At 39.1% G+C, this 22,313-nt stretch overlaps 1 protein-coding gene across 1 annotated transcript in view; it reads right to left on the bottom strand.

Annotated features, from left to right (window-relative positions):
* The window catches only part of b4galt2 (UDP-Gal:betaGlcNAc beta 1,4- galactosyltransferase, polypeptide 2), a 410,711-nt gene that overhangs the window by 63,131 nt on the left and 325,267 nt on the right, over positions 1–22,313 (bottom strand). Inside the window, exons 5-6 of the mRNA XM_034182936.1 lie at positions 9,512–9,699; positions 5,919–6,041 (exon numbers count right to left, since the gene is read on the bottom strand). Coding sequence (XP_034038827.1) covers positions 5,919–6,041; positions 9,512–9,699 — 311 coding nt within the window. The remainder of the gene's footprint in view (positions 1–5,918; positions 6,042–9,511; positions 9,700–22,313) is intronic.

Here is a 22,313-nt window from a genome sequence, read left to right as displayed (position 1 = left end):
ACCATCAGCATCATCATAATCAATCAATACCAGCATCATAATCAGCATCATCATAATCAATCAATACCAGCATCCTAATCATCATCATCATCACCAGCATCGTCATCATCATCATAATCAATCAATCCCAGCATCATAATCAGCATCATCATAATCAATCAATACCAGCATCCTAATCATCATCATAATCAATCATTACCAGCATCATCATCATCATCAGCAACATGATCCCCATTATGAGCATCATTATCATGACCACCATCAGCATCATCATAATCAATCAATACCAGCATCATAATCAGCATCATCATAATCAATCAATACCAGCATCCTAATCATCATCATCACCAGCATCGTCATCATCATCATAATGATCATCATCATAATCAATCATTACCAGCATCATCAGCAACATGATCCCCATTATGAGCATCATCATAATCAATCAATACCAGCATCATCATCAGCATCATCATAATCAATCAATACCAGCATCATCATCAGCATCATCATAATCAATCAATACCAGCATCATAATCATCATCATCATCATCATAATGATCATCATCATAATCAATCATTACCAGCATCATCAGCAGCAACATGATCCCCATAATGAGCATCATTATCATGACCACCATCAGCATCATCATATTCACCATCAGCAGCATAATCAACATTATCACCATAATCATCACCATCATAACTGTCATCATCATCATCATTACTACCATTGCTATTACCATCATCGTCATCAGTATAACCACCACCATCATCATCATCATAATTGCCAGCATCATCATCATCATCATCATCAGTACCATCATTATCAGCAGCATCATCATTATTATTCAATTCCATTCAATTTATTTTATGCTGCCTCAAGGCGCTTCACATGAGTAAGGTCTAACCTTACCAACCCAACCAATTATTATCAGCATTATTATCAGTATCATCACCATCATCATTATCAGCAGCAGCAGTAGCAACAGGACCATCATTGCTACCATCATCATCTTTATGCACACAATCAAAAGCTAACAAACTGAAAAGAAGTTCCAAAATGCATTTTAATATTTCATCATTTTATAATATAAGCAACATTTGTCTGTCTGTCTGTCTGTCTCTTCTCCTACTCCTCCCAGGTCCTTTGTCTAATTTCTACCAAGCTTTACTTGTGGGTGAAAGTCAACCCTGGAATTGCCCAAAAGGGCCAAAGGTCATTGAACTGCCCAAAAAGGGCCAAAGGTCACTGAGGCCAAATGTCCACAATTTGATTTTAGAAAATCCACAATTTACAGTTGATCAGTGGTCTTTTCTGAACCAATTTGTCTCTCAAGCAGCTCCACTTCTTTATACAATCATCAACCTCCAAACCAGTGTTACAGTATGTACAATTTCCCTCCATGATTTGCGGATTATTTGCACATCTTTGTAGTTTTTAGGCTCTGTGTTGTGAGGCTGGTCATATTTGTGGCCCTTTCTGCCAAACGTTACTCTATTTGATCGATGACGGAAATGTAACTGGAATGCGCACTGCAAAAACCTTTAAAATATGATGGGAGATGAATGAATGAAACTGGAAAAGTGACCAGTCACAGCCTTTCTCCGTCATTTCACAGGTGTGTGTCTGCCTATGGAGAGGGTTCGCAGCCACACAGAGGGCTGTGCTTGTCACACCCAGGGTTGTGTGAAACTTAACTACATATTACAGTGCAGACAACAAGCAGCTTTTTGTTAATAAATGCCTGCCTCGTTTAGGTGCTGAGGACGGTTTGAAAAACTAAACACCCGGGTTTTTAATCAAGGAAGTGCAGTACACACTTTCCTCTAATTGGCGAGTGTCAGTGCTGAACTTCATTTTGTACCTCCGTTGCATGTTTTGGCTGATGTGAGCGAAAATCCGTTACACAAAATCTGGTATATATGGTGTTTATTACATGGAAAACCAGACAAAAACATTGGCAATCTCCAGTGAGTGAGAGTATCCGGTTTATTCAACAACAGTTCAGGTGAGTTTGACTGTATATATATATATATATATATACACACACACACACACACACACACACACACACACACACACACACACACACACACACACACACACACACACACACACACACACACACACACACACACACACACACATATATATGTATGTATGTATGTATATATGTATGTATGTGTACAGAACAACTATACATAGATGTTCTGCAGCCACACTTAAAAAAATCCTTTTTAAATATTCAAATTAAGAGTCCTTTCTTCATAATGTCAAAGGATAAGAAGAATTTTCAGATGTTTCCAGAATGATGCACGCTTTTAAATTGCGGAACTTAATAGATAAACAATTTTTTTCAATTTTTCCCCCCTTCTGATTTGGTATTTTAATGGCATTCCTGTGCCTCTCGTCACATTTCACAGCAGCTGAAATAGCTCAGCTGGAGTGCATAAAATATCTCAAGGGAAATCTACAGTGCTTAATGGCCTACTACTGCTATCATCCAATAAAAAGTTTCAGGTTTAACTTTATCTGTCATCTTGGGCACGTAATTGCTCTCTCTCACACACACACACACACACACACACACACACACACACACACACACACACACACACACACACACACACACACACACACACACACACACACACACACACACACACACACACACACACACCTCGACTGCATTTTGTCAACAAACCAGGAGACAGTGTAATACATTTCCCCATTAGAAATGGATCTGGTCAGGGTGTATCATCATGGTTTGGGCACACAAGGACATACAGAGAACTCCAGCTACCCAGCATGGCATCATGTGGAGTTGAAGCACATTAAAATGGATGCTGAGGGCGAAGCGTCTCCCCGTCATGAGGATGACAATTTAGGTCATATTATGAAGTTCATTTTGAATGAAAGGAAAATGTGCGCACGTTTTATTAATTCGAGGGCTCAATTAAAGGAAAACGTGTGCACGTTTTATTAATTCAAGGGCTTGATTAAAGGAAAACGTGCGCACATATTATCATGGCCAGAAAAAAAAAATATCACTTTAAGTGACCTCTCCCGGGTTCCATAAAGGAACCGCAGCGGCAGCCACTTTTTTTTTTCACGTGCGTGCGCGAACTAATTGTCCGTGAAGATAATTTTATTAACTACACAGATGTATAATAAAACAAATGGTGACTGGTTTATAACACAATGATGACAGAGTCTGAGGGGCAGAGAGAGAGAGGAACCACAGCCAGCCAGTTTTCTTTTCTTTGTTTACATGTGCGTGCGCGAACATAAATATAGCACAGCAATTCGCTCCGTGTGTCTGAGTCATAAAACACAGGGAAGACAAAGACAACACACTGGAAATTGTTTTTTTCCTTATTTATTCCTTTATTGGTTAATTTTACTGGTGCTTATAGTTGATAAAACTTGGATAAAGTTACTTACACCAGTGCAAGTGGAGTATAAAATTACGTGCACCGCTCGAATAATATGTGCACAGACTAGCACATGCACGTACTATTTCGAGCCCTGCTATGTAACGCACCATTAGCAGATAAATTGAGATTTATTCAATAAACCAACTCTTTTGTGTTCTGAAACTGCATGTGCAAATAAAAACAGCCAGCTGTGTTGCTGAGCTAATTAAGCTACATGACAGAAATAGAATAAAGGCAATTTTACTATTAAAATATAAAGCTGGAAGGTTTATAGATTATGTAGTTTCTAATGTTGAGCAATGACAAATGTCCAGCTGCACAGAGGACGGGTGTTACAACTAAAAGAATTGGGGACTGGACAGATGTGGGTTTAACTCATGGTATTTAACATCTGAGTGTGGTTTTTCGGAGTGGAGATGTGCAGGCCACATTTGAAGTTTTAAGCTCTAGAACCCGCTTGTTTATGAGATATGGGGTATTTTGTTGGGGGTTGGAGATGCATATGGGTTGGGGCTAGAACTGGGGAATGTCCACATTCAGTGACTGATCTGGCATCAATGAAATCAAATTTACTAGCATTGTCTTTCTGACCAGCATTCTGATCTTCATTTTCATCTGTCATTGTGAACACTGGACTACATATTGGATTTTATCTGCAAAGTTTCAAAGTTTCTATCACTACATGTTCTAACATTTCTCTGTTGTTTTGTCTTATTGTGTTAGTATGTGCAAAGCAGATGGAAACCTCGCTGATTGTGTTCAGCTTGAGATTTTTTTCATATAATTCTTTGCCACTGGCATCAATATTCTTGCTTATGGCACGGGTAATGTTTAACCCTTGCTTATCTGTTGCATCTTGTGATTTGGTGCTGTGTAAATTAAGTGAATTTAATTTGATAAAATACCTGATGGGTTATGGTAGGGATATGAAAGGAAAAAAAAAACTAAAATAAAATCTGTGGCTGCCAAAGGATAGTTTACTGCAATAATCAATATTCTGTTCAGTGAAGTGGACGGTCCCCGAGGGGGTCTTGTTGAAATCCAATCATGCTTATACAACCCCAATTCCAATGAAGTTGGGACGTTGTGCAAAATGTAAATAAAAACAGAATACAATAATTTGAAAATCCTCTTCAACCTATATTCAATTGAATACACCACAAAGACAAGATATTTAATGTTCAAAATGATAAAATTTATTGTTGCAAGAAAACTATATAGTTTATCAGTTTGTCTTTGTGGTGATCGATCTGCAATTTCTGGTTACGCTTCTTACCATGTCAACCAGCCAGTCAGATCAGAGCAGGTTTGGGAGTTTGTGTTGTTGCTCTGTGTTGCCACATTTGCCGTGTTGCAGACCTGCTTTGGGACATATCTCCCAAAACTAACCAGCTATTTGCCATAGCCAGCTGGTATGTGGGTGCTGGCTTAGCCTGAGGGGACGGTAGGTGGGTGAGTTTGATTTAAAAAAAAATGTGTCGAGAAGAACAAGAGCTGATTAAATTTGTGGGCAAATCTTCATTTGAGTCCAAGTCTTTTATGTCTTTTACAGCATTTCAAAAACCAGGCCGACACCCGCAGAGCCATATTTAAAACTTCAGCTAGCTGATGGCTTTAATAATGTTTTGCCCACTATCTCAGCTTTGAGTTTGTTCTTGTGGTACCAAACACAAAATGGTAGAAAGTGTGATATTCATTTCGGTTTTCGCGTCACACAATCAGTACACACGCAAAAAAACCCATTTCAAACCAAATAACAGGAAGAAAAACAACAGCCCTGTAAACACTTACAACAATTAGGCATTTTAATTAAAGTTATTCCTTTTAATTAAAGTTTTTGCCTTTCCAACAAATACTTATTCTTCTCCCACTTTTGATTTCAACACATTTCCACAATAACATCTTAACTGAAGTTTTGCAAGTTCATAAAAGCTGACTGAGGTGCTTCAAAAGGTTAATTTACGAGTTAATTATTCTGCTTCTATGAACAATTACAATAAATCAGTTCCTTCATGAAGACTTTCAGTGTCACATGTACTTCAAACACTTTCATTTGCACTATTTTGCTGTAACACTCCAGAGTCGCATCAGAAATAAAGTGTCTCACATTTGAGAGCATAAAAGAAAGATGAACGGCGGCATACTGTATGATAAATGATAATGTTGAAACTCATTTCATCTACTTTTCGTTGACAAAACTGCACATCTTTAAATTAATTAAGAAATTAAAAACTTTTTACGCTTTCTAATACAATTACACCAGTCGATTTTTAAAATCATGAAAAATTAATAATAATATATTAAATTAAGTAAATAATAATAAATACTGTAATAATTAAGGAACAATGTTTATAAGTCATATATAACCTTACAGCTGCCGTTCGTACTTTTGTATATAAATCAGTGGGCATGTGAAGGTTACTGAATGTTTTTTCATTTAGTCATTTTTGTATTTTCATCATTTATTGGCTCGTTACCTGTTATATATGTCATCGTCTTCACCACCCCAGCCCCAGTACTCATTGGGGAAGCCGTTGATCTTGAGAAACTGTTTTTTACTCAGGCCTGATACTCCTCCAAAGTAGCCTGCATAGGGTAGCCTGCAGGACAGCAGACAGAGGAAGAACGTGATGGTGGGAGGACTAAACAGCAATAAATGGAAGAAGAATGCAAGCTGTTTGGTTAATTTTCAAATTTTTATACAGTGCAGATATGCAAAAACGCTGGTGCAGAGTTGTGCCGCTTTTCCCCAAAAGAACATTTACATAAACAAGCACTAAGCTCAGACACCCTGGGAAAAAATGTTGATAATCTTTCCACTGACAAGTGACGCTTTTTTTGCTGAAGGCTTTTATAAAGCACATTCAGGAGTTTTGACCTATTGACTCGAACATCAATAGGGTTTTTGGGGTTACCATGGGGTCACACACATACCACGTTTGGTGACAATCAGACAATTAGGAAGGCAGTTTTTGCATTCACGAGATTTTTTTTACAGCGTATTCATCAGTGACCTTGACCTTTGACATTTTGACCCCAAAGACAGGGGAGGTGATGGTCTAGTGGTTAAGCGTTGGGCTTGAGACCAGACGATCCTCGGTTCAAATCCCAGCCTGACCGGAAAATCACTAAGAGCCCTTGGGCTAGTTGCTCCCAGTGTGTAGTGAGCACCTTGTATGGCAGCACCCTGACATCGGGGTGAATGTGAGGCATTATTGTAAAGTGCTTTGAGTGTCTGATGCAGATGGAAAGGTGCTATATAAATGCAGTCCATTTACCATTTAAAGACAAAAGGCTTCTTGGAGTCAATATACTGAACACACATACCAAGTTTGGTGACAATGAGGCAGGCAAAAAGACGTTATTGCTCTCAGATTATTTTTTCAAAATATGCTCCAATGGCTTTGACTTTTTGACCTCAAAACCAATATCCTTTTTGGGATCCCGATGTGTAACAGATACACCAAGTTTGGTGAGTTACATTTAATGCCACTTTCTCTGCCTATGTTTTCACTATATATATATATATATATATATATATATATAGTTCTTTTTGTATTTAAAAGCAGACAACGTTTCATTCGTGAAGTGAAATTGCAGAAATACTGGATACCACTGGCAGTTAAAACTAACATTACTTTGTGCCACAACACATTGGAGTCAGTCTGTATGATGCCTGAACGTAATCGACTATCAGATCTTATTTGTCTGTGTCTTTCTACTGTGCTTGCTGGTTTGTTTCCTTCAATTTGGATGCTTCCTCTATGTTATTTTTCCAATAAAGAAGGAAAAAATTACATTCTGATGTGAATGGGGAGTCACACCACTTTGACCTTGGAGCCCAGTTCTCTATAACGAGCTGGTCCAGTCTTACCCTTCCATTGATTTTCATCACAAGGCTTCGCCTTTACAAGCTTTCTTCATTTTTCTTTCCATAGCCAAAAAAAAAAAAAAAAAAAAAACCCAAACCAAAAAACATACTGATTTTGTTGATTCTGATGAATAGCGTGCAGTCAGATGTGAGCAGACTCTATCTTTTAATTACATTTTTATTCTTACTTTTTTGACTTCCTTGCTATTTTTTTCATTTGTTTTTTTCTTCTGTAATTTTATTATGTATAGCACTTTGTATTTTTTGAGTGCGCCATCCAAATAAAGTATTATTATTATTATTATTATTATTATTATTATGTCTAAAAGGATTCATTGTTATTTATATAGCTACAACTCTTGATTCACCCTGACACTGTATTTGTTGCCAGGTATCATTAGTTTATTTGAGGGGCCGGGGATTCTGAGGGTTTTCAATGGGATAACTCTTGTGGATTGACAGCTTTTGGCTCACTATGTTGCATTCATTGCCAGTGTTTGGGAAATTAATCAATCTTTCCAATGCTTTTACAAAAATGAGGAGCAAGCGTGGTGTCATTATGCAAAAAGACACTTTAAGCAGGAAAAATCTTTGACGACTGAGAATAAAATTCCATTGAATAAATTATAATTTAATTAAATGTCAGCAACAAAGATTTTGCTGTTACATTTTTACAAAATATGCATATATCCATGGTGAATATATGTACAGATTACAGTATATTGTAAGCACAATACCGGAAAGTGGATCATATGATGTAGACGGCACTAACTATTTGAATGTAATTTTGGGCGCAACAACCTGTCATACAATTACATGTGCAGTGTAATTACAAGGGTTGCTGTTGTTTGTGTGTCGTGCTAATGACAGCATTTAACAATCTTTAATTTGCATCAGTAATGCACAAAAATGAGCTCAAATAAAGAAATATCAATCATTTGAATTCAACATGAAATTCTGCAGTATCAATATTAACAGCATTGAGTGATTCAGTGTATTAAACAGGTTTGGAACATTCAAACACTTTGAAACTGATTGCAGAGTAGGCTTCCGATTAATAGTTATTTTTGTTATAGTTGGTTCTGTTGTTTATTTTACAATTAATCAGAATTATCATAGTTGATAAGTTGTCAAAGAAAATAAAAAATTCAAATCACATATCTTGATAAACTCAACACTTAAAATTTACTTAAAACCTTAATGTATTTCATATTTTAATAATTAGAAAAAATAGTTGCTTAGCTTTTTCAGGTAACTGAGTACAATATTAACAGATAAACTGCTCCTGCTCCACTTTTGATTATGGACAATCACAAGTCACCTGTTAAAATGAACTGTTTTAAAGAAGATGTTGAATGTCTTTGCAATAATAAAGTTAAGTATAACAGTAAAACAGATCCAGGCATTGCTATTCCAAAAAACATCAAACTTTTTTTTGAAGGTTGTTAGGTGATTAATTAGTTAATCTAATTAATCGTTAGCTTTGCGATTAATTAAGCTAAATGCACAACATACTGTATATAATTTTTGTACCCCAAAAAATCAAGAGGCACACAATGCGGAAAAATGAAAAGCGCTCAATCTTAACTCTCATTAATAACAATTATAGAAATATTTTAATGTATTAAATTAAATCGTTTATCCTACTTGAACTTCTTCAGATGTTAGGGTCCTCAACAATGAGACCCCCGCATGCTGGATCATGTTCACAGAAACATGCTACAAGCCCAAAATGTTTTGCAGGTGTTCCCTGGCTTCTCAACTGAGTCTTCCAAAGTAAAAGTTCATTAACACAAAGCCATTCCCATTGTACCCAAGGATTTTATAAAGAAACCAAGTACCAAAGACATCCAGTCATCACCTTACGGCAATAGTTAGGATCCGTGTCTCACAACCACACAGTAAGACAGGAATCATCAGGACCCAAAAGACTTGAATGTTAACTTTCCTGCAAAAGTATCGGCATCACTAATCACCTCTGTCCAGTAATCTCATGACTCCAAAAGGTCTTGCCAGGTGTCTCTGGATGTCCGAGGCTGAAGACCCAGAGACATGAACTCGACTATCGAGAAAAATGAATGTCTATAATTTCTCCACTTTTATTTAAGGTGTCATTAAAAAGTGTGAGAAGAAAGCAAATAAAAACAAGGGCTCCCACTTTTCCTGTAACATCAATAAGAGTGATCATCATAACCTCACCTGAAGCCAAACTTGTCCATGGCAATGGCGAAATGTCTTGGCTGGTCATAGCAGTGGTAGAGGTTGCGGTCATCCATGGGGATCAGGTCCACATCGCTGAAGATGAAGCAGTCATATTCTGCATCTTTTAAAGTCTCTCTATAGCCGACATTCAGCAACTTGGCACGGTTGAAGGTGTCCTCACCCAACTGCAAGAAGACAGAGAAAACACCTTTATGTGTATGTACTATATACCTATATAAAACTCCATAATGGTCTTTTGAATACCCATTTGGAATCTTTAAGATCAGACAAATAATGGGATATATTTTTCAATATGATTGGAGCTTTTAAAATTTTGACCCCTGTGTAATCTTTCAGTGACCTCCACCTAGCTGTAGCCACCATTCTGAGAATGTGATCATACATAATTGTGTAGGCCATGGCTGGTTTGTAAGTTTGTATTCACCTCAGGAAGCACGAAATCCTGCTCGACACCCAGACTAAAATTTATCACAGTCACACGGACTGTATACATTCCAACTCTCAGCCAAGCCTGCATACAGTGAGCAGTGTCTGGTGTTTACGATACCGTTTATGTCATGGGCATTGTTGTAAATGTCATTATTGCCACAGTCTGTTTCTCTCTATCGTAAAGTTAAGGGAAAAAGAAACGGTCTGTTGCAATTTTAAAAGTTGCTGATATTCTTAATGGTATGAGTTCGGTAGAACTAGAACTATCTATGATGCATTAAGTGACTCACTCAGTTGAACACGTAATTACAGTTATCTACAAATAAATCTGCTGCCTGTAGCTACTGTACAGTGGATATAAACTGCATTATAGCAAGTCTAACTAGCATGGTTCTATTCAGTCATTATGCAGTCTCTTTTGACTTGAAGGGCCCCCACATGACAGGATTACATGTTTATGTTAATGAGACTGGGACCCAAGGCGAAGCCTCATTTCTAATATAACCTCTCCGTCTAATGAATGCCTCAGTATCTATGTAGCACAACACAGAACCACCGTTATAAATTTGCTGCAGTCACACATTAGGCAGGCCTGTTAGGGAAAAACCACCAGCTTTTGACAGTGCTGGTGATTAATAATCTGAAGACTGTCCTTACTTTTGTTCAGGACACTTTTGTTTTGGAGGTATGCTTGATTTCATACTGGTGCATTATCTGCTTGGACCAGTCATGAATCAGGTACAATGGCGTAATCCCCGTGGTAAACCCACTAATACCTGAGATTTGGGAGTATAATCCCCTGTGGAGGTAAAAAAAAAAATCTATTGTGACAAATATACTGAAACTCCACAAATCAACTTGTATCCTTGTTCTGCAGATTCAATAAGTTGGATTATTAGCATATTACGACAACATGTCTGTCAGATGAAATTTAAAGCCGACAAGATCAGCAGCTATCTCAGGTCAAAACACACACACACACACACACACACACACACACACACACACACACACACACACACACACACACACACACACACACACACACACACACACACACACACACACACACACCATCCAGACAGCACAGACCTCTTACGTGATGTACAGTGCATCTGGAAAGTATTCACAGTGCTTCACTTTTTCCACATTTTGTTATGTTACAGCCTTATTCCAAAATGGAGTAAATTCATTGCTTCCATCAAAATTTTACTCACAACACCCCATAATGACAACATGAAAAAAATTACTTTTGAAAATTTGGTAAATTTATTAAAAAAAACAAAAAACTAAGAAATCACATGTACATAAGTATTCACATAATTTGCTCAATACTTTGTTGATGCATCTTTGGCAGCAATTACAGCCTCAAGTCTTCTTGAATATGATGCCACAAGCTTGGTGCACCTATCTTTGGGCAGTTTTGCTTGTTCCTCTTTGTAGCACCTCTCAAGCACCATCAGGCTGGATGGGGAGCGATGGTGGACAGCCATTTTCAGATCTGTCCAGAGATGTTCAATCAACCTCAGGTCTGGGCTCTGGTTGGGCCACTCAAGGACATTCACAGAGTTGTCCTGAAGCCACTCCTTTGATATCTTAGCTGTGTGTTTAGGGTCACTGTCCTGCTGAAAGATGAACCGTCACCCCAGTCTGAGGTCAAGAGCGCTCTGGAACAGGTTTTCATCCAGGATGTCTCTGTACATTGTTGCTTTTATCTTTCCCTCAATCCTGACTAGTCTCCCAGTTCCTCCCACTGAAAAACGTCCCCACAGCATGATGCTGCCACCACCATGCTTCATTGTATTGATGGTGCCTGGTTTCCTCCAAACATGACACCTGGCATTCATGCCAAAGAGTTCAATCTTTGTCTCATCAGACCAAAGAATTTTGTTTCTCATGGTCTGAGAGTCCTTCAGGTGCCTTTTGGTAAATTCCAGGTGGGCTGCCATGTGCCTTTTACTAAGGAGTGGCTTCCGTCTGGCCACTCTACCATACAGACCTGATTGGTGGATTGCTGCAGAGATGGTTGTCCTTCTGGAAGGTTCTCCCTTGACAAAGGAATACTGGAGCTCTGATAGTGTGACCATCAGGTTCTTGATCACCTCCCCGACTACCGATCGCTCAGTTTGGATGGGCGCGCAGCTGAAGGAAGAGTCGTGGTGAATCTGAAGTTCTTCCATTTACAGATGACGGATGACTGTGCTCATTGAGACCTTCAAAGCAGCAGAAATGTTTCTGTAGCCTTCCCCAGATTTGTACCTCAAGACAATCCTGTCTTGGAGGTCTACAGACAATTCCTTTGACTTCATGCTTGGTTTGTACTCTGACATGCACTGTCAACTGTGGGACCTTATATGTTGACAGGTGTGTGCCTTTCCAAATGGTGTCCAGTCAAGTGAATTGTGGACTCCAATTAAGCTGCAGAGAGGATGCAGAAGGATGATCAGTGGAAACAGGTTGCACTTGAGCTCAAGTTTGAGCTCAATGGCAAAGGCTGTGACCAGTTACAGTATGTACATGTGATTTCTTAGTTTTTTTTATTTTTAATCAATTTGCAAAAATCTAAAAAAAAAACTTTTTTATTAGAATTTTGTCGAAAAAATCATCCATTCTGCAATAAGGCTGTAACATGACAAAATGTAGAAAAGGTGCAGCGTTGTAAATACTTTCCAGATCCACTGCATTTTTCTGGGCCCATTTGTTATTGTGCACTTGTTTTTTTAAGATCACTCCGCTATGAGGAAAAACATATTTTGTTCAACTGGATCTAAACTTTTAAAGTATGAATTTCCACTAATTCATACACATCCAGTGGTTGTATAAAAATGCTTGTTTTTGTTAAATAATTCTGTTCAAAGTTCTTAACCTCCCACCATCAAAGTAAAAAATAAAAAAAATAATAAAAAGAACAACAATAATAATTACATGGTGAAATTATCATAATTATGGTACAGCTTTCGGGTTTCTTCCAAAAGCAAATTTTAACAGAAATATGTGAACATGTGAATGTGAACACACTTTAAATTTCTTGAGATCCATGCAAAACAACTGTGGCATTTAAGAGGCAGAGAACTAAACTGACTAAGACAAGCAGCTATAAACAAAAAGAAACAAATATGTTAGTTAGCTCCCAGCACAGGAGTTAATAAATCGTTACAAAAATAGATTGTTCTCTTTCTGCGTCGGTGACCTCATTAGATATTACTGCAGTCTTATTTATTTTACTGAAACATCTGTGGGGAATTTGCCGATGTCTCTGCTTTACGGCACTCTACAACTTTCTTAGTCACATCATGCCGGCGTTGCGGTGAAATGAGTGTGACTGTGACGGACAGGCTGTTTCAGGACTGTGGGTATGATGTGCACAGGGAAAAGGAGGCAGGGATAAAATGTGAGGATTTCACATTTTTGAAACCGTGCTTTGTATTAATTGGGACGACTCGGTTTGAAAGCTCTTGTCTTGTGAATGCGTCTCTCACAAGGTCAACGTGTAAAAGGAGCGATTCTGTACCCTCTGTGCTCATATCAGTCCATCTCCCACCACTCAATAGTTGATTTTTCTTTTTTGGGGGGTTGTGGGGTTGTCAGGGTGATATTGGTTGTTTTATTTTGTTGACACAGTGTTTTCTGTGGGCTCTGCAATTCTCCTGCTGCTGCCTGCACTGTGCATTTTCTCGCTCTCCTTCAGGCTGTCATTTCCTGACTAAAATCAGCTCCCTTTTTTTTTTCCTTTCTTACACAGACTGCATACCTTGCCTGAAGTGGCCCACTGGGGCATGGCAGAACTGTTCATGTGTGAATATTTGACAAATCAACAAAGTGCATGTTGATAGAGCAAAATGCAAAAAGGGTACTTCAATATTTTAATTACTTATTTTTTTGTGGGGTGGGGAGGGGGCGCTTTTCACTTGCAATTTCACAAGCATCTTTTTTAAGATTCAAGGGCATTTGTGCATAATTAATTTTTGATTAGGTTGCACATAATGCAGCGTGCATAAGAAGATGAGTGCATGTGTGAGGAATAATGCATGTGTCTGCTACAAGTCCGGCTAACTTGAAGAAGAGACACTTAAATGGACAGTTTTGTCAATTTAAATTCACAGATGTCTGGAGACCATATGAGTTTCTGATGAAATGAGATGAGACGATGAGACCAACACGCAAGCTGCTGTAAGTGAAAAGTAAATGAAGAAACAAAATGCATGTCTAGAAGTAGCACATTTGTTTGTGGGTGAACAGCTCTAAGCTTGGTGTTACTGCACCGTCGACAAAATCGTCACAAAAACAAATCTGAACTGGACCAGTACAATAATCCTATAAGTTGCAATAGCAACGCTGGAGGGGCCAATGACACTAAATGCCTCTGACAACAGTCACAACATTCACCCAGCTTGAAAATATTTTGCCTGGTATTAAAGCTCTATTATGAGTTTATATTTGTTGTGCTTTCATGCACTCAGAGAAAAATTTAATAAAAATTTGTCAGTGCTCAAATGTATACCAAACTGTACGTCTGCACATGAAATCTAACTCGTATACCAGATATTATCAAACTTTCCAAACCGCAGCCCAATTTGAAGCCAGAAGTTTTTACGAGGCTCACCTAAATATTTAATCACAATTTTGATTACAAGTTTGGGAGGTCATTTGACTTATATTCCAAAGTGACTGGTACATTAAAAAACAGGGGTATAATGGTACACAAAAATTCTTTTGGCTTGTGTGTGACTGTTCCCAGATTGTTACCATTGTTCTTCTTGAATTCTTGTGAAATATATATTTCAAAAATGACTTATACCGCACTAAAACATGTTGTTTTTCTTCTTCGTGATGCATTTTTTGACAGATGCATCTTATAATCCATAAAACACAGCACATAAATAAAAAAATAAAAAAAATCACTTATTTGTTCATTTTTAATGACCTCTCACAGCCCACTTGCAGTACCTTCACAGCCCACTGGGGGGGCATGGCACGGCAGCCCTTCCTTTTGGAATCACTGTTGTAAACCATCCAAGTGTTTCATTCACAACTCACTCAGTCAGACATAATTATATACTGACATTTTATTCATATTTATAACCTCTAATACTGTATATGTTTTTCCAAACTAATTTCTTTTGGCGTTTCACCTCGTTTGGGGTCATCACACCAGTTCAGATATGGACCCAGATGTCGATTACATGCAGATTTTATGGATGCCTTTATTGCTGCAATTCTAGATATACAAGGATAAAGTAGCACAGAGGGCCTCAAACTGGGGACCTTCCCGTTGGCGACCAAGCTTACAACCGCTTGCTCCACCATGCACCCTCTCCCTCTCTAATGTAGGTTCTTCTGTTGGTCTGATGCACTAAATTGATCCAAACTGACAGCAGTGCTGTTTACAGAAATATACAGTAGCTACCGTAATTCCCCTGATATGGAGGGTGGTGGCCAAGTGGTTAATGAACTTGGTTTCAGTGCGGAAGGTTCTCGGTTCCAATCCCATCCCTGCCACATTTCTCCATGTAATGTGGAGTTGCGTCAGGAAGGGCATCTGGCATAAACATGCAGATCCAACCTGGATTTGCTGTGGCAACCTTGAGTGCAAAACAAGGAAGCAGCCGAAGGGTCTTACTAATTCCCCTGATATGGACTTAAGAGGACAAATAAAATAACTTGACTTTCTCCAAGGACATAGAGTGAAACCTTTGCAGCAGATACTGATTACATCACCATTGGCCTTTGACTGGAAAACCACTTGGAAAAATGAACCGTTGACTGGAAAAAAAATCAGAGAGGGGCAATAACAAGGAATGCACTTATGATCTTCCATCACTGTGTGCATTTGGTTGACTGCAGCATCTCAGTGAGGAAGAGGTGGCTCTGAGCAATGTGTCTAAGAGTATAATGTAAGACAGGCACCTACAGTCAGTCCAGACAGATCAATACAGTCTGATACAGGTCTGATCCTCTTTGTTCTCTCATATGAGCTATGAGGTCAAGAGTCTGTGAGAAGCCTATGGATTCATGAAATCACTCAAGAGAGAATTGTGGTGGCACAGATACCTTTGCTGCAGAATGAAAGTCCAAGTCGGGTAAAGGATAAAGATGGTAACTAATGAGCTAAGATGACAAGTGGATGAATCTGGTACAACAGTCCAAGTCTGGTAAAGGATAAAGATGCTAACTAATGAGCTAAGATGACAAGTGGATGAATTTGGTACGACAGTAGTTGTTCTCTAGATAATCCTTGGATACTGCTGGAATGACACTGTGACAAATATGCTGCTACTCAGGGAGACCCTTATGAACAACTAATATTTCTCTTTAAAAGGCACATTGGGCCCAAACAGATAGCCGAGTCCAGAAGTCAACGAAAGCCTGGCTATTGGTCTTGATCCAGGACAATCACAAACCCAGACACTGATTCCTCACTCAACTTCTCTAGTCATCAGGGCATCCAATGATTTCATCAATGGGATCACAAGTTTGTCCACAACAATAAGGTCAGTGAAACATTCATCACCAACAAATGCAACTAAGTTGCTGGACTAAGACTGGTAAGAAAAAAACATGCAGTTTGGCATCAGCCAAAAATTTCTACTCAAAATTCTGATCTTGTTCACCCTCAGTCAAAAACAAACATTCGATGAGATGTAAAATGAGGTCATTTACAGCGCTGAATAATATAGTCGTTATTAAAGCCACTGGTTTATAACCACTCGTTTATAAGAGTGAAACTGAAATACAACCCCTGGCAAAAATTATGGAATCACCGGCCTCAGAGGATGTTCATTCAGTTGTTTAATTTTGTAGAAAAAAAGCAGATCACAGACATGACACAAAACTAAAGTCATTTCAAATGGCAACATTCTGGCTTTAAGAAACACTATAAGAAATCAAGCAAAAAAAGATTGTGGCAGTCAGTAACGGTTACTTTTTTAGACCAAGCAGAGGAAAAAAATATGGAATCACTCAATTCTGAGGAAAAAATTATGGAATCACCCTGTAAATTGTCATCCCCCAAATTAACACCTGCATCAAATCAGATCTGCTCATTGACATTGACCCTATGCCATGACATTGACCCTATGTGTCTTTTTGCAAGGAATGTTTTTGCAGTTTTTGCTCTATGGCAAGATGCATTATCATCTTGAAAAATGATTTCATCATCCCCAAACATCCTTTCAATTGTCCAAAATATCAACATAAACTTGTGCATTTATTGATGATGTAATGATAGCCATCTCCCCAGTGCCTTTACCTGACATGCAGCCCCATATCATCAATGACTGTGGAAATTTACATGTTCTCTTCAGGCAGTCATCTTTATAAATCTCATTGGAAAGGCACCAAACAAAAGTTCCAGCATCATCACCTTGCCCAATGCAGATTCGAGATTCATCACTGAATATGACTTTCATCCAGTCATCCACAGTCGCTTTTCCTTAGCCCATTGTAACCTTGTTTTTTTCTGTTTAGGTGTTAATGATGCCTTTCGTTTAGCTTTTCTGTATGTAAATCCCATTTCCTTTAGGCGGTTTCTTACAGTTCGGTCACAGACGTTGACTCCAGTTTCCTCCCATTCGTTCCTCATTTGTTTTGTTGTACATTTTTCGATTTTTGAGACATATTGCTTTAAGTTTTCTGTCTTGACGCTTTGATGTCTTCCTTGGTCTACCAGTATGTTTGCCTTTAACAACCTTCCCATGTTGTTTGTATTTGGTCCAGAGTTTAGACACAGCTGACTGTGAACAACCAACATCTTTTGCAACATTGCGTGATGATTTACTCTCTTTTAAGAGTTTGATAATCCTCTCCTTTGTTTCAATTGACATCTCTCGTGTCGGAGCCATGATTCATGTCAGTCCACTTGGTGCAACAGCTCTCCAAGGTGTGTTCACTCCTTTTTAGATGCAGACTAACGAGCAGATCTGATATGATGCAGGTGTTAGTTTTGGGGATGAAAATTTACAGGGTGAGTCCATAATTTTTTCCTCAGAATTGAGTGATTCCATATTTTTTTCCTCTGCTTGGTCTAAAAAAGTAACTGTTACTGACTGCCACAATCTTTTTTTCTTGATTTCTTATAGTGTTTCTTAAAGCCAGAAAATTGCCATTTGAAATGACTTTAGTTATGTGTCATGTCTGTGATCTGCTTTTTTTCTACAAAATTAAACAACTGAATGAACATCCTCAGAGGCCGGTGATTCCATAATTTTTGCCAGAGGTTGTAGATTAATCTACATCAAAATACATATAAGCAGGACCTTTGGCTAAAATGTCAAACCATCTAGGTTGAAATATGTAACTGTTTAAATTTACTAATAACAATAGTAGTAATAATAATAATAATAATGTTTTTCTAACTCTGGTGGTACAGTTCAAGTCTCACTTCAATAATAAATGCAGTTGAGGATCAAATATACAAGGATAATGCTCAATGCTTTAAAATTTGTGTCTTATTTTCCAAGACACTACAGTGCCCCTACTAAAAAACTCTGTCCTGCATGTGTTTTTGTTATGTGCATGTTCTCAGATTTGGATGGTAACCAACGACGCTGAGTGGATGTCTTTGCTAGTAGTCTCTCTGGAGGGTTCTTGGATATCACTGGAATGACTTTGTGTTAATCAAACGGTTAATTAGTGAGACTCATGTGAGGTATACTGCTTGCATTGTGAGGGAACGTGATCATGTGGCACGTCTACGTAAGTATGAGCCAGCATGCATGTGCCTCAGTGGTGAGGCCTCCGGCAAGTGGAAAAAAGGCCAAGATGATGCTCATGTTCACCTCGCTGAAACCCAATTCATGCTACTCTGTATTCACAGGTCTGCTGCCACGCAGATCCCGCTGCACTGTTGCAAACACCCTCTGAGCCTCTCTCCATAACCTGACGCGCACCTCCTAAAATTTGTGACTACACGCTGAGATGATGGAGACCACATGGAGGCCACAAATGCTGTGGTTGGTCTGCTAACTACATAATTTCTGGAATCTCATTTTTCCGGTTTCACAATCAATAACCTTCATGGGATAGTGTGCCAGAAAAACATCACACCCCCTACTGTTCTGGCGATGAATTTCACTTTGACATCCACCAACCCTAATGGAGAACTTTCAAAGGTTCACAAAGCGATTGCGTGGCCACGGTGTTATGAAGTAGTAGTGTAGTGTAATTGTTTGTTAAAGAAAGATGATGTGCTAATGAAAAACTTATCACGATAATATGTAATGCCAGAAAAGGGGTTTGTTTGAAACTATAAGACCAGAATTTGGAGTTAAATGTATGAATGAATGAGTGAATGAATGAATTTATTTGGAACACAAACTCAACAGTAACAAAAAAAGTGATACACAAGACAATTCCACCGTGACATGTGTGACCAAAAGCAGGTGAGCAGAAGCAAAGCTTATAAAAGCCCACCCCTTATATACATACGAACATACATATATATGCACTCATTACAACCCCCAGAGCAAGCACACAGGTGACAGTGGTAAGGAAAGACTCCCTCCGATGTATTGAGGAAGAAACGTCAAGCAGATCAGACTCTAAGGGGTGACCCTCTGCTTGGGCCATGCTACAAACACATTTAACACAACACAAACTCAAGTCCCGTCATCATAAACATCTCTAGTGTAGATACATACATATATACACATACCTACATACACACATACCTACATACATATGCAATGCGTGTGATTTTATACTACATATTTACAAGATAGAAAAACAAAGTGCACACAACTAAACAATGATCAACAAAACACCCTAACCCTCAACACCCTTCCTCCTCCTTATACCGAGAAAAAACCATGTACCTATACCGCTGCTTAAACTGGTTCATGCTTGGACATTGCTTGAGCTCCACCCTCAATCTGTTCCACATCCTATAATTTGAGTGAAACAATTAATCTGTGAAGAAAATGAATACTGGATTAAAGACGTGGCATTTACCAGAGATGAACCCACTAGCCTGGTAATTTTCCATGAAAAAGATTTTTTTTAACACCTCCACCCTGACAGAGAGAGAACTCCCTGGCTGGGGGATTTCCAAGAAATTAACTAATTTGCATTTGTATAATGATGCCATTAATAGCTGTTTTTATTGGTGCAAGAAGTGCTACATTTAGAAAGGCCACTCCTTTTGGGCGGAGTTGCTGACCCCTGATGTGTATAAAAATGCATTGGCAGTCATTGTCTCTTTGAAGCTGTCCTAGTGTTCCTGAAGACTCTGTGGATGTTGCTTTCTTTTTTGCCGGCAAAAAATAAAAAAATGTTGCTTTGAGACTTTGATTCTCTCTGATTTTTGTGGACAATTGTTATACGTGGCATGTGCAAGTCATACCGGCAGGCTTTGCCATGCCAAATCCATCTCGAGGTTCCCTCGTATGCGCTCAAATCAATTCGGATCCTGTTTTGCCACCATCAGAATATGTAAATTGCGGTCAGATGGTCCTCAGATTGCACATGGACCTCCGCTGGATAGGTGTCCCATCTCGCGGCACCTGGAGGGTTTTGAAAATGTGCAACATACTCGGGGCTGCTGGCCGATTTTGCCCAACTGTGTGGACTTCTGCAGGTGGCTGTCAGAATGTTTTGGAACTGAAATCCGACACTTTTCGGATGTGCGCTGATTCGTCATTCCGACGCCATTCTGCGTGATTCCGGCTATGTGTGACGGGGTATTAGACTCATGTCTGGTGAGTAGGGACTTTGTTCTAAATTCTCCATGACAGTAGAAGCATAAAAAGGCCTTGAAGCAGACAGATAGTTAACTTTGAGAGGTTGAGATGGCTCGGGGGAAGGACCAACAAGGATCCAGGACAGATCCGTAGAGTGGTGGATGCGGCAACACGCTGCACCGGCACATACTTCCAGACTTGACCATAAAAAGGCACTGCTGCTTTAACAAGTGATTAATTAAAAAAATGTAAAACAGTAGGAATTTTCCTTCTTTTTTCTTGCTTCCTCACATCATCTTTCAGTCTGGTCTTCATCTGGTAATCCTTACAAAAAGTTCTCAAATTAATTCTCTTCACCTTTGAAGGTAAAATATTACATTTCTTCAACCTCCTGTTTTCCTGGTACTTAGTGCTTGAATGTCATCCCTTTCATGTATTTTCTTTCTGCTCCTCTCTCTCTCTCTCTCTCTGGCGTCGCTGCAGTAATGTGGTCAGTGTCAGTCCCTCTCTACATGCCCTCTGAAAACCAATTAACCCTGTCAGCCATATCTGAGCATCACCAGATCAATCTATCGCTGCTCTCTCTGTCTGTGTGTGTGCAGTGTTTTCTAATAAAGACCGGCATGTAAGTTTCTTCCAACCTTGATCAGCACACAAACAACATGCTGTACTTGGACTGTTGCCATGGAGCTGAGTTAAGGCCGAGCTTCCACTGTGTCCGGGTGATTGTCAAAAGATAGTGTGTCGTGTGTGTGTGTGTATTTGAATATGTGTATGTGCATGTGGTGTGCAGCTGGCTTTATCACCCTCCTGCAGAGAGATGGAGGTGAAGCTTTTCATTGTATCACTTGGCCAGTAGGTCAGTGCAAAAAAAGTGAGACCACAGGAGCAGTAAAGAGACTTCATCTTATCTCACTTAAAGCAGATTGAGTTCAATGCAAGCAAGTATGTGTGTGTGTGTGTGTGTGTGTGTGTGGGTGTGCGTGTGGCTGTCATGCAGAAAAAAAGATTGACAACTCCACTGTGCCAAAGTTTCTGTGTAGGCTCTCAGTTGTCCAGGTGGTTTCCATAGTAGAGAAGCTTGAATCTTCGACTGGACTGGGTTGCTTGACGCGAGGACGTTTCGCTTCAAATCGCAGAAGCTTCCTCAGCTAAAATTCTTGCTCTGGAAGTCTGACTTCTGTCTGACTCTTGTAGAGAAGAATAAAACAGAAGCCAACAAAAGCTGGAGTTTTAAACCTAACCAGACCCCTCCTACTGAGAGGCAGACTGCTATAGGCTAGTGACTAAACAATAGCTCTAATTAGCAACTATTGTGCTCTAGTTAGCACACCTAATGACAGGACAGCTATCCCTCTAATAATGGGATGGATGACTTTCTGATGGCTCCCTTGATGACGTGAATGACTCATTACCATGAACAAAAGACTGAAACTCCTTTGACCTGAGTACCCCATTGTAAACAGGGGATAAAGTGTGTCTCAGACCCCCTCCCCGGTTAAGGCTGGGTTTCAAACGTTTCACAAAGAATGCCTCCTTGACCCCTCTCTCAAACCATTTCTTCTGTCTGGCTAATATTTTAACTTCCTTGTCCTAAACGTGTGATTAGTGTCTTTAAGGTGGAGATGAACCACAGACTGAGGTCCACTGGCGCCCTCTCTGCGGTGCTGGTA

Source organism: Thalassophryne amazonica, chromosome 12 (assembly GCF_902500255.1).
Source record: "Thalassophryne amazonica chromosome 12, fThaAma1.1, whole genome shotgun sequence".
Taxonomy (NCBI): domain Eukaryota; kingdom Metazoa; phylum Chordata; class Actinopteri; order Batrachoidiformes; family Batrachoididae; genus Thalassophryne; species Thalassophryne amazonica.
This window is presented reverse-complemented; position numbering and strand designations above follow the sequence as displayed.